The 16,131-nt window shown below is 43.6% G+C and overlaps 2 protein-coding genes across 2 annotated transcripts; one reads left to right on the plus strand and one right to left on the minus strand.

The window, feature by feature from the left end:
• Positions 1-162: 162 nt before the first annotated feature.
• On the minus strand, positions 163-6,812 carry ankrd10a (ankyrin repeat domain 10a). Its single transcript, XM_076723055.1, has 6 exons — positions 6,562-6,812; positions 5,678-5,830; positions 5,156-5,247; positions 1,455-1,687; positions 1,267-1,353; positions 163-1,178 (listed from the first exon to the last, which is right to left on the minus strand). The coding sequence occupies exons 1-6, from the start codon at positions 6,757-6,759 to the stop codon at positions 808-810; spliced, it is 1,134 nt and encodes a 377-aa protein (XP_076579170.1). The 5' UTR covers positions 6,760-6,812; the 3' UTR covers positions 163-807.
• A 305-nt stretch (positions 6,813-7,117) lies between these two features.
• Positions 7,118-15,900, plus strand: hsf2bp (heat shock transcription factor 2 binding protein). Its single transcript, XM_076722996.1, has 9 exons — positions 7,118-7,124; positions 7,173-7,267; positions 11,367-11,502; positions 12,581-12,684; positions 12,848-12,997; positions 13,145-13,289; positions 13,625-13,742; positions 14,379-14,482; positions 15,677-15,900. Exons 1-9 carry the CDS (start codon positions 7,118-7,120, stop codon positions 15,898-15,900), a joined length of 1,083 nt encoding a protein of 360 aa, XP_076579111.1.
• The last annotated feature ends 231 nt before the right edge of the window (positions 15,901-16,131 follow it).

Below are 16,131 nucleotides of genomic sequence, written 5' to 3' on the forward strand. Positions count from 1 at the left end.
CGGGTGTGCGAGCTATAGCAGCAGAGCGAATGTAGTCAGAACTGATGGAAAGACGAAGCAATACGATGCTTACACTGAAACTAAAAAGAAAGAGTCATCACTTTGTATAATTTTTACGAAACTGCAAAACATGTTTTAATAAGAAAAGAAGCAAAACCAGTATAAAAACAGATGTCCGAGCCAGCAGTGCCTGGTTGGTCCGAGTCAGTTTTTGGCACACGGCGCCCGTTCCCACACTACTGACATAGTGTTCACAAAAAGAGGCAGCACAGTCTATAACTCAGATTCCATCAAATTCCACTGTATATGTTACCACAATCCAAAAAGCAGACGGTATATCTATAAAAGTACAGTACGGCTCTGAATAAAGACATTCATCTGCTCTAAAACAAATATTTCAAATAACCAAAACACAAACCCCTAACATATTCCCTTTGGTAAATCAAGGCTAACATGACATTTTCAACGTCAGTGCAAGTTGTTCCTCCCTACTGAAGGATGGTAGATCAGGCCACATTCAGAGAGTACAGCCAACTACTGTGCACGCACACGAAACACCCCATAATGCAACATGACAACCCTTAAACAACGCAAACCAGCCAGCAGTAGCAGAACAGAGAGATCAACGGGGAAACTTTGCAGGAAATAACGTGTGTATCTCTGAACATGATGCAGTATGTAAGCATGAGTTGCTGGGATGTTTCTGACTGATCCCACACTGTGAGACACAAGCAGCAAATAATGATTGTTCGGCAAATAATCCGCCCCTGTCTCCAGGAGCCCAGCTGTGAAGCCCCCCCTCTGTCTTCATGAACCGTGGTAGAGGTGGATGGTGCTGCCCACAGCCTGCTTGTGTCGCTGCTCGACTTGGATGCTGCCGCTGTAGTTGAGGCAGCTGCTGTCACTCAGCTCCTCCGCCGTGTCTCCGAAGCCGTGGTAGTGTCCGTAATGCAGGTCCGCGCAGTCTGCTCCCATCAGCCCCCACCAGGCCGGCCGGTGGGACACGCAGCTGCTGGGACTGCCCACCAGGTGCAGGGAACCGCACATGTCAGCTAAAGGGTGCTGAGCAGGGGCTGCTCCCTGCCGATTGGCCGGAGGAGAGGGCGGCGAGGAGGGTGGCTCGGGGTCGGCATGAGGCAGTGGGTGATGATGGCCATTGGTGGCGGCTTTGGTGTAATCTGCTTTGATAGAAAATAAAGTTATTCTCTTCATAGGCAGATCATGCCTGTACTTTATTGTTTTGTGATCTCCACATAACAGTCCCACCTGAGCTGAGCTCCTGCACGGACTCCATGCTCATGCTCTCCAGCTCTTCAGCTCCGCTGCTCAGCATCTGCACCAACACACCTTCCTCTGTTTTTCAGAGCAGACTTGTTAGCACAGGGGTTGCTACTATGAACAACAGGGTCGTACAGAAAGACAGTTTCCAACAAATGACACGACAAATGTCTTACTGTCAGCTCTCCTGGCTTTTTTCATGTGACAAGCGTCCACAGCAGTCAGCAGCCTCTTTCTGCTGGGCGGGTCCTGACCACACGGGGCGCTGTTTCCGTTCTGCGCTCCGTTCACATGAAGCCCATTGAGCTGCAGCAGGTGCTTCTGAGTTTTGGAGATGAAGCGGAAACAGTCGTGGAAGCCATGAGTGTGGGCCAGGTCTGCTGCTGTCTGCCCGCTGGCATTCCTTAAACTGAACAAGAAGAGCGCGGGGTGAGACAAAACGCTAACGGTCCGACCGCATCCTGCACTCACCGCTGACTGGCTGAAGGGTTACACAGTAAGGAGGCTTTAATATTGCAGGGAGAGACCTTCACATGCATCAGAAGAGCCAATCAAGTAAAGCTGCCATCACCACAGGCAGCTGACAATATGTCAGCGTTTCCTAAATTTGTTCCAGTCCTGTAAATCTCAAGCGACACATTCATTTTGCTCAATTTTACCCCTTCTATGCCGCTGTGTTTGCTTTTTTAACCTGCTGGCTGGAACGATTTCATTCCCCCAGTGTGGGATCAATAAAGTCTTATCTACTCTTACAGGTGGGATGGTGAAATTAAAAAGATTGAAATGGATTCACAGCCAGCAACAACAGTGCAAAACATGAACAATTACGCACATTTCAGGTTAAAAACCACTGTCCTGTTGACTGAACAACTGTTAGTGAAACACCGATATGTGATCATGTTGGACGTTCTGATCACCGGGGCTCTGTCAGTAACTTCTGAATGCTGTTTTTGAGGATAACCCTGAACAGAAAAGAATAACCAAGCTCTAAATGGAGGGTTTGTATTGCTGGACATCCCTGTGTTAAGCTGAAAGAGTGCCTTAGCTCTTTGCTAATGGAGTCCTCAACTAGCAGTTGTGACCTGATTTCAGGTTTTTCTCTTCCACAAACCTTCAGTTTGGATTTTTCACTGTTTCTGAGCAGCTGAAACATGACTCTGTTTTTTTTTTCTGTCCATTTCATGAGGTTATCTGCGGACATACATGCTGCGTATCTGTAACAAGCAAATATGGGCTGATAGATCAGCCCAGTCACTGTGTTGGTGCTAGATATTACTTGAGGCTTTCCAGACTGCGAAGGCCTGTCTGCAGCAACTATGTGGACGCCTCCCTCTTTTCTTGGATTACTCAAAAAAATCACGTAGCTGTGACACATCCGAATGTGCGGGGTGTCTCATGGCTATCCCTCCTCTTCAATACAGCATGCCAGAAGCAGTCAAACACTGTAAAATGTCACTGACCGTGAAGTTATGCACTACCAAAACATCCGCGTCTTCAGCGCAGTTTCACTCAAATCCGAGGTGAGTGTCAGTACCTGGAGGCACCGAGTACGCTGAGGCCTATTTACACTCCCAGATCTCAAGTCACGCTGCATGAGACGGTCTAATAAAATTTTCGTGTCAGTTTGAACCAGACTGTGCAATATCTACTTTGAGGCACGTCACACTGTGTGAAGAACTGCACTATGCTGCAGCGCTACAATGGATAAAATACATGAGGAGAGACACGTCATCAACTCCCATCATCCATCTCTTCTGCTCTCTCTTCTGTTTTGAAACTGCAACAAAAAACAGGCTTTGGTCGGAGTGCTGACACAGATTTTTTTAACTTAATTATAAAATGGTCTTTACTATAAATACTACAGCACACACACCAGTTTGCTATCTATGTGTATATGTCCAAAGCCACTTACAACACTGTCACCAGCCAATGAATTCCACTGTCATTTGTGATTAGTTGGTTAGTAGATGGGGTCATAGCAGCAATCAAAGTCTAAGACAACCTTCAACTGCCTCTTGCTTCTCTATGATTGTTCGTTTTAAATGCTGAATACGCAGCAGAGCTGTTGTCATTAACCTCAATTTATGTAGATATTAGCAAAATAATGATTTTACCGCTGCAGCACAGCAGCTTGGGAAAGACAGCTTTTAACATAAAGTGTTTATAAGCCACAAAATACATTAGATACCTATTTTCTTCCTCATGCAGTTGTCTGAGAGCAGAAACACACAGTATAGGTGATTACAGAAGAAGGCAACATTCAGTCCTCCGATTTTTTCTGTGATCACGCATTTTAAATGCTGATACAGCAGCTGTTGTCATTAACCTGCATTTATGCCGATTTTGTCAGACGTCACAGCCATAAAAACTGATTTGCTCTGCCGGCCGTCTGTCCCGCTCCTTACCAGACGCTGGCCGTGAAGCAGTTTTGTTGTTTGCCAACTGAAAAGAGGGCAAAGAAGAAGAGATTTAGCAGTTTTTTTTTTTTTGTCGTTCAGGCGTTTCACTGTGGACAGAGGTCTCTGCAAATGTGGACACAAATCATTTCATGTGAAAATGGCATTTGAAAATTCAGACGACTTAATGTCGGCGTGGCGTCAGCCAGGATTTTGCTGAAAGACTGTTTGTGCGGTTGTGTCTAACAGTGAGATGTATGGCGATCATTTTGGATTGAAACTTTTGGGGGCAGCCCAAAATCACACAGTGTGTTGGGGCCTGAAGGCAGATTACATCACAGCACTTCAATTCAAAGGAAAAACCACTTGATTTAACAAAATGATTTGTTTAGGTAACAAGTGACCTGAGCCCACACCTGATTTTAGTACACAATTATAGAACGGACAAAATGCAATCTTGGAAGTAGTAGTATCTTTAATACTATTTAAAAATAGATAGACTCCCTAGTTTGCATGTGTCCATCACTGCTCCAAATCGCCAAATCTCCTCCCAGTTCGCCGTTGACATTTTTACCTCAACCCCTGTATCTTCACCATGTTATTTAATGGTTAAAACTATACTGGTAAAAAACCCAAAACTAAGAGAGATGAAAGCAAACAAGTGCGGCCTGTTCCCTCCCAAACAGCTGGGATGGTTGCACCAACTGGTCTTCTCTAAGCCTGGTCCTAAACGCAGTCTTTAGAATGGACTTTATATTGGTTGCACCAACCAAACTAAGGCTAGTCTTTGCGATGCTTCGCGATCCCACTGTCCCGCTAAATGTCTGGTCATAGTAAACCAAATATAAAAGACACATAAAGAAGAGTGCATTTGTCGAAGCTGGTCAACAAACCATTCTAATCACACATAGAGTTGATCCTTATAATAGCTTTATGAATTTATAGCATAAAGCCTTTTATGTGGCTTCTCTTCTGTTTGTGTGTGTCTGCTCATCTCTCTCATTTAAACACAACTGGCAAATATAGAATTAAAAATCGCAATCACAAACAGCAGTGATGCTGCTTCTGGTTGCAAAGTCAATACACAAGATGCGCCACTGTCATTAGGCTGCTCAAAAGGTGTTCTTCCTACAGAATCAGCCAAAATTTTGACTTTACACCTGCTCGCCTGGTCTTATTAAAAAAAAGACGGTTTCATCTTAGGCGGTGCTACCACAATGCAAGTTACAACTGGCTTAGATTAAGACTGGCTGTGAGCCCTGTTGGTGCCACCAGCCCCTGATGTGACAATAGCGATACACCGAGATTTAACGACAACAGAAGACATATCAAATTGCGATTTTTATTACCAAACGTGGTGAGAAGATTTGGCCTAAGTGACTCAAAGAGAGCGGGGAGATGTGTAGTTGCTGCTGTGCCTCGCACTCGGCATGACAGAGCTGCTGTGTTGCTGCACAAAGGTCAGCCTGCAGGATACTCACTGTGGTTTAGCACCTGCTATCAACAGAACCTGGATGCACTCCAAGCTACCTGACCGAGCTGCCTTGTGGATGGGAGCCTCACCAACAAAATCCTGAAGACACAAAACAGGTAAAATGAAGGGTATTGCATTGTGTAGCACTTCCCAATGAGACAACACTCTCAGATGTACTCCATCTTGGTATATTGGAAGAAATACATTTATAATGTTCGCTTTACAAGGACATACTCAAAAAAATTACGATTCCAAAAAGATTTTTCCAGGATTTTGCAAGTCAGTAGTGTAAATATAAGTGAATTCAGCTTAATGTAATAACTTTATAATCCATACCCATAAATAGCAAAGACAAAAGATATTCTAGGTGACATCCGATGTGATCCAGTGGTGATACATTTCTATTTATCCACAAAATAGATTTACTCTAATACCGTACTTGAGCACAATTTTTCAGGTACTTCAATATTACTGTTACTTACATACTTATGCTACTGTTACTGATACTGGCCAGTGCTGGACGACTGACCTGTCTGTTGACGTCAGCTCCGGCCTGAGTCAGCCACAGCACACAGTGAGGATGTCCTCCAAACGCTGCAGTGTGTGTTGGTGTCTGGTTGAAGCGGCTAGTCAACGTATTCACCTCACAGCCCATCTGCACCAAGCGTACCACACACTCCAGCTGTGTGCACAGAAACACAGAACAGAGGCCAGTAAGAAGAGTATTGGAAACATGTTGGTTAACAAGGAATGAAGTTAATCATCACAGATGTAGAACACTGTAACACTGTAGAAGTAGGGTTGCAGCAGTATACTGGTTTCATGGTATACTGTGGAATATACCACATACATTTGCTGATTTACAGTATTGAATTTTACCATGTTAGTGAAGAGACACTAAGGTTATGTCAGCATAAACTAAACCTTAAGACTATCACAGACATTACAATTTCCTGTTTTCCTAGAGCTGTTTTGGCGCCTGAATACCCATTGGCTCCACTGGAACCAATGAAAATGCTGAAACTCGTTTCATTGTTTTTTTAATTTTTTTTTTTTTTTTTTTTTTTTAGAGCAAGACAACTTTATTGTACAGTAACACAGAGATACAACTGTATTACAATACCGCACAAAACACTCACAAAAAAAAGAAACGACGGGATTTCTACTTATTAACAGCGTGTTATTTCCATGAAATATCAACCTTTTGAAATGGTTCATGGTAGTGAACGAACATTTAGCGAAGCCGTGATTCATGTTTACTGCACTAAAATTAGTATTTTATGCTATAAACTACAAAAAGTTGTGCAGGGTGAGTGTCTTCGCAACATCCCCGACAGTTTTACCCGCAGGTTTTTGCTAACGTCAGGTGGCTGTGCGTCCTCACCCAGCGAGTAATTTAATCCCTATCGTTACCTGTCCGTAGTGAGCAGCCCAGTGCATGGGGGTCCATCCGTGGCAGGAGTCCTCAACGGTCAAATAAGCTTGGTTTGAGAGCTGCTGTAACAGCGGGACCAGCGCTCCAACATCTCCATCCCTACAAGCGCGGTGGATGGGAAAACGGCTGGTGAACGCCTCATCACTGGATACGTCGGATTCTAGTCCCACAGACATTAGTGAACTTTGAAAGTGTTTCACTGTGTCCCGCTCCCACAGTGCAGACTAAAAACGGTTTAAGCACAAAGGAAGAGTAAGCTTCTCTGCCCGGGTAGAGAATCATAAAACCCGGACTGGAATAGGGCAGCGACTAGCGAGCACATCCTCCCATCAGGAGTCAGGACGGTTTCAGCTAAACACCGGTCAGGAACACCACGTGGCGCTGTGCACCCTAAAGGTCGGAGGGAAACTTTAGACTAAAACATTACATATTATATATCTAATTAGATTTGAAAGTATTAATTATGCAGGACAGCACAACTGTAGCCCCTTTTCCTTGCGTTTGACGGTTTTTTTTTTAGCTAGTTGTGTTTTCATGCCAGGTTTGAGAATGTGCTAAACTCGCTGCCCACAATGCTAACAATCCACAGCACAAGTAGGACCAGAGGCCGAAGAAGACCGTAAACCCACGTCGAAGAAAACGATGGCAGGGCGTCGTGGAGCAAAGGTGAAAGTAAAGAAAGAGGTACATAGTCAAATAAACGCGTTCAGTATATGTTTGACCTGGTCAATCCGAGGTAAAAAAAAAAAAAAAAACAAAAAAAAAACAGTAGCACGGTAGACATTTGTTTTGGCTCTCCTCCAGCAGCATTAGTTTTGTGTCGTGCCTGTCATTTTTGTGTTGTGTTGTTGTGTAGTACGTTTTATATACTATCTCATGAACTTACATATTCCACAAGTAAATTTGCAGCAACAAGTCAGCTTTGGGGTGGCATAGCTTAGCTTAGCTTAGCTTAGAGAAAATAGTACATGGGTGGAACTGAACTTCATCTTTTATGTAGTGTTATTAAACCGCACAGAAACAGATAAACGTTTGTCTGATTTTATTTGAGAAAAACATTGACATTTCTTCCAAGGTCTCAGTATTGTCACAGACTTGCTACATACTGGCTGCTATTATGAGCCACTACATATTAAGTGTACCTAAATAGTAATCTAGTAGTATACTTTTATGAACTAAAAACTGCTAGAAGTATATAACTAGTAAATTAAGAATATACCTGTAAGTTTACTTGTAGCATACTATGTGTGCTGTGTGTGTGTGTGTGTGTGTGTGTGTGTGTGCACGTGTGTCTAAAATCCCAAATCTGTCCCCAGTCTGATTGTTTTCCTGTGGGAACCACACGTGTTTGCAGCATTGTTTGCTAAACTTTCTTGCAGATCTTGTATGTAAAGGAGGGGAGAGGGGAGGAAAATGACACTGAAGATGCTTTTGAAGAAGAGGTGTCAGAAGATGGGGATGATGGGAATTCTCAAAACAAAAGTCCTTGTTAGTAGTGTTGTTTCGTTCAAAAGAACGAATCTTTTAAGTGAACGTACTGAACTGAATCACTTCCTCAAGTGATTCGTTCGTTTCTCAGTTCAGTTGAACTGTCAGCAGCGCCGCCTGCTGACGAACGAACTGTCAGCAGGCGGCGCTGCTGACAGTTCGTCAGCAGGCGGCGCTGCTGACAGTTCAACTGAACTGAGAAAGTGAACTGAGAAAGTGAACTGTCAGCAGCGCCGCCTGACAGTTCGTTCTCCAACTGAACTGAGAAACGAACGAATCACTTGAGGGAGGGACCGCGCGCGCCGACTGCGTCGCGTCTCCGACGCATGAATCTATGGCAAGCCGTTCCTGCCAGAAATACGCCACATTCAGTCACGTTTCAACTTCATTACGGCGTAAAAAACGCCGTTTTTTCAGATTTTACGCCGTTTTTTACGCCGTAATGCGCAAAAAGAACGCCGCTTTTTACGCCGTAATGAAGTCCTCCAAGAACGCGCGTAAAAAACGCCGTTTTGCGCATCAAAACGCGCGTAAAATACGCGCGTTTGTGCGCACCACAACGCGCGTAAAAAACGGCGTTTTCCTAGTATGATAATAATCTCCACCCTTCTTTTCTCTCAGCCACTGAACTTGAAGCGTCTGCGCCCAATCGCTGATCAAGACAAGCAGACCAAATCAGTTCAGCACAGATCTCCTTTGTGGCATAGTTTGTCCTGACTTACCTTGTAGTTTCTCGTAGGTTAATATTTTGGGTGATAGGCAGGAACACATCCCATAAATTAACTTCATCGTCCTCTTCCATGCTTATTTATGTATGTATGTGTGTATGTATTTATTGGTCAATGCTTCTATGTTATTGTTGATTTTCACTGGTTTACTCTATGACCAATGGAGTGAAGAAGTGGTACAGTGGTTAGAGCTCTGGACTTTGAAACAGAGACCTTTTAGCTTACAGGTGCGAGTGGCATTAATTACTCGAATCCTTTGTATTGTATGTATTTGTTTGGATGTAAACCCACTGACTTTGCAGCCCTGTGTTAGTAAACATGGTGGCAGAAGCCTGTGTGTACTTGTACTTCCTCTCATTTCTGTCGTTGTTTAAACTCCCCTTCCATGCATTGTTAGGATATATAGACATATATTTTGGCTGCATATACATATACATACATATGTGTGTGTGTGTGTGTGTGTGTGTGTGTCTCCAGAGCTCTAACCACTGTACCACTTCTTCACTTCATTGGCCAGGGAGTAAACCAGTGAAAATCAACAATAACATAGAAGCATTGACCAATAAATACATACATACATACATACATACATACATACATACATACATAAATAAGCATGGAAGAGGACGACGAAGTTAATTTATGGGATGTGTTCCTGCCTATCACCCAAAATATTAACCTACGAGAAACTACAAGGTAAGTCAGGACAAACTATGCCACAAAGGAGATCTGTGCTGAACTGATTTGGTCTGCTTGTCTTGATCAGCGATTGGGCGCAGACGCTTCAAGTTCAGTGGCTGAGAGAAAAGAAGGGTGGAGATTATTATCATACTAGGAAAACGCCGTTTTTTACGCGCGTTGTGGTGCGCACAGACGCGCGTATTTTACGCGCGTTTTGATGCGCAAAACGGCGTTTTTTACGCGCGTTCTTGGAGGACTTCATTACGGCGTAAAAAGCGGCGTTCTTTTTGCGCATTACGGCGTAAAAAACGGCGTAAAATCTGAAAAAACGGCGTTTTTTACGCCGTAATGAAGTTGAAACGTGACTGAATGTGGCGTATTTCTGGCAGGAACGGCTTGCCATATGAATCACTCAGTGAACTACACTCTCCTGAATCATTTTCCTCTGAGGGATACACTTTCATGGCGACCGTTGTTCCCCGTTGTTTTAACAGATTTAGTTTCCAGATAAACAAACTTAAAACGTTATGCTGGCAGTAATGAGGAGCGACGGAGGGAGACAGGGGTGTGTTGTGTTCAAGTGTACCTCGGCGAAAACTAACTTTTTTTTAAACTCTGCTAAATTTGCCAACAACAACAGTACAGTAGGATACAGCATGTAACAAATAGTGTATAAAACCCGCAGTTTGAGAAAACGCGTGACTGTCTGATCATCTCATTGCGACAATTTGCGAGGGAACGGTGCATATTCAGTATGAATCCTTCACTGAATGTACTGTGGGGTATACGTTCAGTGAACGGATCACTCACTGAGCCCAATTTGCCGAGTAGACCAGTTAAATAGCATACCATAGGATAGGACACTTAAAACATCATGATTTATAATATAGTTATATATAGTTTTATATTTACAAATGTGTTTGTCAAAGCAACACAGTCACAACACTCTCGTCTCCCGGTCCTGGAAGCTGTGAACTGAACTGAAACTTGAACGTTCAGCCGTATATCAGTTCAGGAGTTGCAGGCTCCTCCTGCCAAGCACTGAATGATTCGGTGATTCAGTGAACGAATCTTTTGAACGAATCTTTCTAGTGAACTGATTCTAGTGATTCAGTACATCTAAAAGAACTGGCGTGCCCATCACTACTTGTTAGACATTGAAACTTCTGTGAAAAATAGCACAATATGTCTAATCTAATCTAATTTATCTACAGTATAATGCTCATTGAGCACAAACTGGCGTGCGTGGGTGGGCGTGCTGGGTTAACGGAAAAGAAAGACAACAGGAGGGTTAAATGTGTTTGCGGATGCTCTCATATTGAGTGATGGGTTTAAAAAAAAGTATTATTCAGCCTCTCTTAATTCGAGACCAGCAGTACACTACAACCCTAAACATACAGACATAAGAAGTAAGCATGGTTTCATGGGTCGGGCGACGCATCACCACAGAAGGTGCCATGTGAGCCGTAGACCTCAGACAGTGAATGATTTTTGTTGTGGACTTTGAGACCATTAAAAGGATTTCTCGACCAGTTTAACATGTGGAATGTGAGTTGAACTTTTCATAATTTGACCAAGCAAAGAAACACGGCGTTAGACTACCAGTGCAAACACTGAAGCAACCACTTTAATGAACTGATCTTTGGCATCGTCCAAAGTGTTTCTAATATTTTGTCCACTTGACAAACTATTAGGGTCACCCTGCCTTTAATCCACCACCCTGCCGTAAATCCTCCCGTACAGCTAATAAAATAAGTAATGTCACCTTATGTTCACCTTGTGTTGTGTGCAGATAAGTAACTTGGTGGGTGGATGGAGGTCTCACCTTTTTAAAATCCGTCTTTTCGGATCCGTGTCTGCATCGAGGTTTGTCTTTTGTCTTCCAGGATGGCTTTGTCAGAGTGAGGGAGAGCGATTTAGAGAGGCTAACCACAGAGATCATGCAGCTGAGGGACCTCCTGCCCAAGGTTCTGAACGGGAACCTGATTGAAACGCTGCGCCAAGCTCAAGTCGCTCAAACAAGTATGCTTCCATTAATCCTAACCTTGCGGCAGAAAATATTTTGATAAGGTGGATGCTCTGTCATGTGTGTTTCATCTGGTGACTGTAAGAGAAGAGAAACTAGCGTTCACTCACAGGCTGATGTTATCTGAAGACATTTGACCAGTTACCCTCATATGAGAGTAGTGATTAGTGCTGCGGAGCTAGATTTTTATTCTTATCAAAGATTCATGAGTTAACTCCTCTTCACCTGACTGCTGTGTCCTGTGACATAGTGAGATTACAGTCTTAGTGACGATGGACAGTGAAATTGATAGACCTAATCACAGAATTTAACAGCATCAGCGGGGAGGCTGCTGTGTCCACGAATGCCCCTTCGTGAACCTGCCAGGTGAGGACATCTAGTGGAAATGAGATAAACTGCACCACAATATGAGGCTGTGAAAGCGCCTCATATCATTTGTGCGTTTTTCCAGCTGCTAAATGTCTTGGTGTTGTGATCGCTTTCATTTTCTGGCAGTGGATGGGAGATGTGCATGCATCTCAAATGAGATCACCTACCAATATTAGCGTTTCATTAATTCATTGTGATTCAGCGTTTGGGGAATAATTCTCCAACCTTTTTCTCTTCCCACCATTTCTTCCTCTTCAGCCTCTTAGAAGTCCCCTCTACTACATCATCATTCTCAGAATTTTTTTTCTGAATATGGCCACAGATGTGCTTGTAAAGAACCTTCTTACCACACCTGACCTTATATACACATACAGTACCAAGATCAGGGGCTGTATTCACTTATCTTTCTGCTAGGAGTCCTCCTGAATGGCACTACAAGCACATTTCACACAAGAAACCAAGTCAAATGTTGTCCAGTAGATTGTATTTGGCATCAAACGCTATCTGCATGTTGGTATCGTGATATTTTGTGCAGTTGACCGAACAAATCTTCATCCTTATAGCTTTTACTGGATCACTGCTGTGCTGTAAACTTCAGGGTCATTGGAACCGGAAATTGTTCTGATTCGCCATCTTCAAAGCCATCTCAATGCTGCCCTTGTACACCAAACCCATGAATCTGTGTTTGTGTTTGTGTGTGAGAAGTGAGGGAGCACCTTGCCCGGGATAAGGAGCAGTTCCGACAGGAGTGTCTGCACCTTCAGTCCCGGCTGGGTGCAGCGCAGACTAAATGTCGGAAAGAGAGAGAGGTGAATGAACCCAGTAATACATAGATAACAGTAACATCGATTAACATTTATATAGAAAACCATGGTGTTTTCTGGCTCTACCTCATCCAGTACTTTGTTTATATCAGGAAACCTTGCTGTGCAGTACCGCTCTGTGTGTGTGTGTGTGTGTGTGTGTATATAGGAGAAGCTGCAGCTACGTGAGCAGCTGTGGCAGAGCAGAGCAGAGCTGCAGCAGCAGGTAGACTTCTGCTCTGGATTGGGATCCGCAGCTGGCAGTCTGCTGTGGAGCAGCTCGACCAATGAGCACACGGTCATGCAATGGCTGGCTGACGTGAGTTGCCTCCACAAGTTTTTTCTTGTGTAATGGTCAGGCCAACACTGTGATGCTAATTTGATATTTAACAGCTGATTGGTGTAGTTGTGTTGTCCAATGCATGTACATTATGTGTGTCTGGTGGTGGTGGTGATGGTGGTGCAGGGGAAGCTGCAATCCTTCCTGACAGTCGCTGCTCAGACTCTGGAGAGCTTCGTCCGGTCTCTGGATGAGGAGGGGAAAACTGAAACTGAGGACCCCAACTCCCAGGAGTACCAGTTTGCACTGGCTCTGGCTGGAACCATTACGAGTGGGTTCACAGCTTCTGTAGAGCAACGAATTGATGCATTCACACATGCTTTAAGATTACTGTTTTGTACCGCTTTTATATGGGTCGTTCAATAGTATACTCTGTACGTCAGTAGGTTTTACAGTACTGAGTCTTACCTGGATCCACTGGGTCACAGCAGCTCTTATGATTCAGGTGCAGAATGTTGTGTGGAATTAAAAGCAGAACTAACAGAAGGAACACAAAGAATGAGGGAGGGGCACAGTCGAGCCATGGCACAAAACAGAAAACTGGAATCATGACATAGTGATCACATCTCTCAGTGACCTGCTTTGTCTTTATTTCGCATCGGTCAGACATCGCAGCAGTGACCTATGGGCGGGACTTCCTCTGCAGCTTGGCTCATGGCATGCTGGACACTCTGATGGCGCTTCTTCAGTTGATGAAGCCTGGTGTCGTCCCCAGACTGAAATCGTAGGTAGACCATGGCCTGAAATAGAGAAATATTAAGCTAACACCATCAGGAGGCGCGGCATTCATTTCCATGGCCACGCTGATGACGTCACAACTTTACACTGCTTTGACTGTACTTTAGATATCAAATTATGGACGGACAAAACCAAAGCTTTTAGAGTATACTTATTCGAAGCCAATACAGAGACATTTATTAAGGCTTTTATTACCTTGCTCTGCTTTATGGTCTACCTAAAAAACAATATAGCTCAATTATAATTACAGTTTCATTCAGAACTCAGCTGCACATCTGCTGACGAAGACCAGAAAGAGAGCACAAATTACACCAATTTTAAAGTCTCGGCATTGGCTACCTGTTTACTGCAGGTCATTGTCAGTGGGGATTCAGTGTAGTCAGCTCAGATTGAAAATTCAGTGTTAAAGCTTTCACCTCTGGCCAGTATTGAGAGTTTTGTGGACCAGCCACTATTTGTATACACTTCCACCACTTACTGCTTATTTAAAGCATAATTTCGAATGCTCTTATAGATTGTCAGGCGTGTCAGTATCCAGATAGGTGTCAGTGAGTACTGCCAAAGTATGCAGTTGTGTTTTGGTAAAACTGACTATGTACTAACTGACTATGTTTTGCTGCAGATTGATGCTGATGGCTCTGTATAATGTCAGTATCGGTATTAAAGGACTGAGGTACATCACTGAGAACCCAGGACTCCTGCCTCTCATCAAGACCCTGCTGAACGGTAAGGAGGCTATTATGAAACACACCAGTCTCATTAAGACCAGCAACAGGAATTTTACACAGGGACTAGCTTCCTTCAGCCTATCAAAGGTCATTCACTCTCCACATAGTAAGTGCACCAAAGGCACCACTGATAAAGGAACACTGGAAAGCTGTTATGTACTGTTTTGGACATTTACATGCACACATAAAGTAGCTGCGCTCGATTTGACCATATCTGTGTGCCACTTGTCATCTTTTTTCAAGGGCGGGAAAAGCCATTTTAATTGCAGTGCGGGTGGTGTGTGTGGTGGCAGGTTGATCTATTACCTTTCTCAGCTGGTAATCAAACAGCAGCAGGTGGTGGAGATCACAAACTTTAATGTATTTACAGCTTTAAAGTGTCACCAGAGAGACTGCAGTACTTCATTTGGATTCAGCCACTACACACCATGTCATGTTTGCGTTTATTAGTTGATGCTGTCTACTTGGTGTACGAAGTTTTTCAAATAACTAGCACAGTACTTTTAATTTTTAGTTGTAGCTCACATTTGCCTCTCTCTCTCTTTTACTAGAGAGCTTGACCTCATTTGCATGACTTCTTGCTATTGCGTTAATTTCTAAGATCGCATTAATGCTACCATTAATTAATTCAGTGACCAAGCAAATATAGGCATGCTTCTCCTTAGATGATGTGAAACATGTCGTAGGATAACAATTGCAACATATATTTCCAAAAGAAATGAAGTTTTCACATGGCTGCAAGATTAAAAAAAAAAACCTGGAAATGCATTAAAATGGAACAGAATGGGGTTGGGATATATACTTCAGCCATTCCCTTAGTAACAACATGCTGTCATGATTGTTGATTAAGAAAGAACTGCAGCACATGAGGATGAAAGGTGGATTCTGTTAGATGTAACAGTAGAATAATGTTATCTATACTCAAAATGACCAAAATATGACAGCTGGCAGCATTTGGAGGCTCCACCATCCAGACTGAAAAAGATATGCATGGCTTAGAGGGGCAACAGGCTAGTCATGTTGATTATTTCTTTTTCTCTAAGACAAACAGAGACAGAGTCATTGAATGCATCAACTCTGTCTCCGCTGGTAAATCACCGGGGATTGATGGCGCTCCCGTTGAGGTTTAAAACACTGTTTTTTACAGACGATGATTAGACACATAGAGACACACCATGTGTTTGTCTGACAGATGGAGATTGGGAGGTGTGTCTCCACTCTCTGCGTCTCCTGCAGTCGATGTTGGTGGAGGAGGAGATGCTGATTTTCCTGGGCTCCTCTCTGCTGGATCCAGACATCCAGGCTTGTGTCAGCCGGCTCACCTCCGCGGTGCAGCCCTGCCTGGGTCTGGTTGCTCAGCAGACCCTGGAGCAGCTGCATGCCCTCCAGCATGTACTACAGGCACGGGAGCAGTGAAATCAAGAGTGTCTGTGTGTTTCCAGTTTCAGGGAAGTTAACAGATCAGCCTCGGACGTGGATTCAATATCGTCTCGCACTGTGTTAATGTCACTTTAGATCTGCCTGTTCGTGCTGTTATTAGCACTTTGTGTGCAAAGTGAGGACGTAAATGTAGAGATGAAAGTTTTCATCAAAATTATACAACTTTTATACAAAATTATACAACAATTATACAACCTTTTACTGTTC

This window comes from Chaetodon auriga, chromosome 23, assembly GCF_051107435.1.
Source record: "Chaetodon auriga isolate fChaAug3 chromosome 23, fChaAug3.hap1, whole genome shotgun sequence".
Lineage (NCBI taxonomy): Eukaryota > Metazoa > Chordata > Actinopteri > Chaetodontiformes > Chaetodontidae > Chaetodon > Chaetodon auriga.

Coding starts and splice junctions, on each gene's coding strand:
- hsf2bp (XM_076722996.1), top strand. Junction 11,503..12,580: donor AGCTCAAGTCGCTCAAACAA/GTATGCTTCCAT, acceptor GTGTGTGAGAAG/TGAGGGAGCACCTTGCCCGG. Junction 12,998..13,144: donor TCATGCAATGGCTGGCTGAC/GTGAGTTGCCTC, acceptor ATGGTGGTGCAG/GGGAAGCTGCAATCCTTCCT.
- ankrd10a (XM_076723055.1), bottom strand. CDS start 6,759: ATGTCTGTGGGACTAGAATCCGACGTATCCAGTGATGAGGCGTTCACC. Junction 5,248..5,677: donor GAGCTGACGTCAACAGACAG/GTCAGTCGTCCA, acceptor TTGTGTCTTCAG/GATTTTGTTGGTGAGGCTCC. Junction 1,354..1,454: donor AAAAGCCAGGAGAGCTGACA/GTAAGACATTTG, acceptor TCTGAAAAACAG/AGGAAGGTGTGTTGGTGCAG.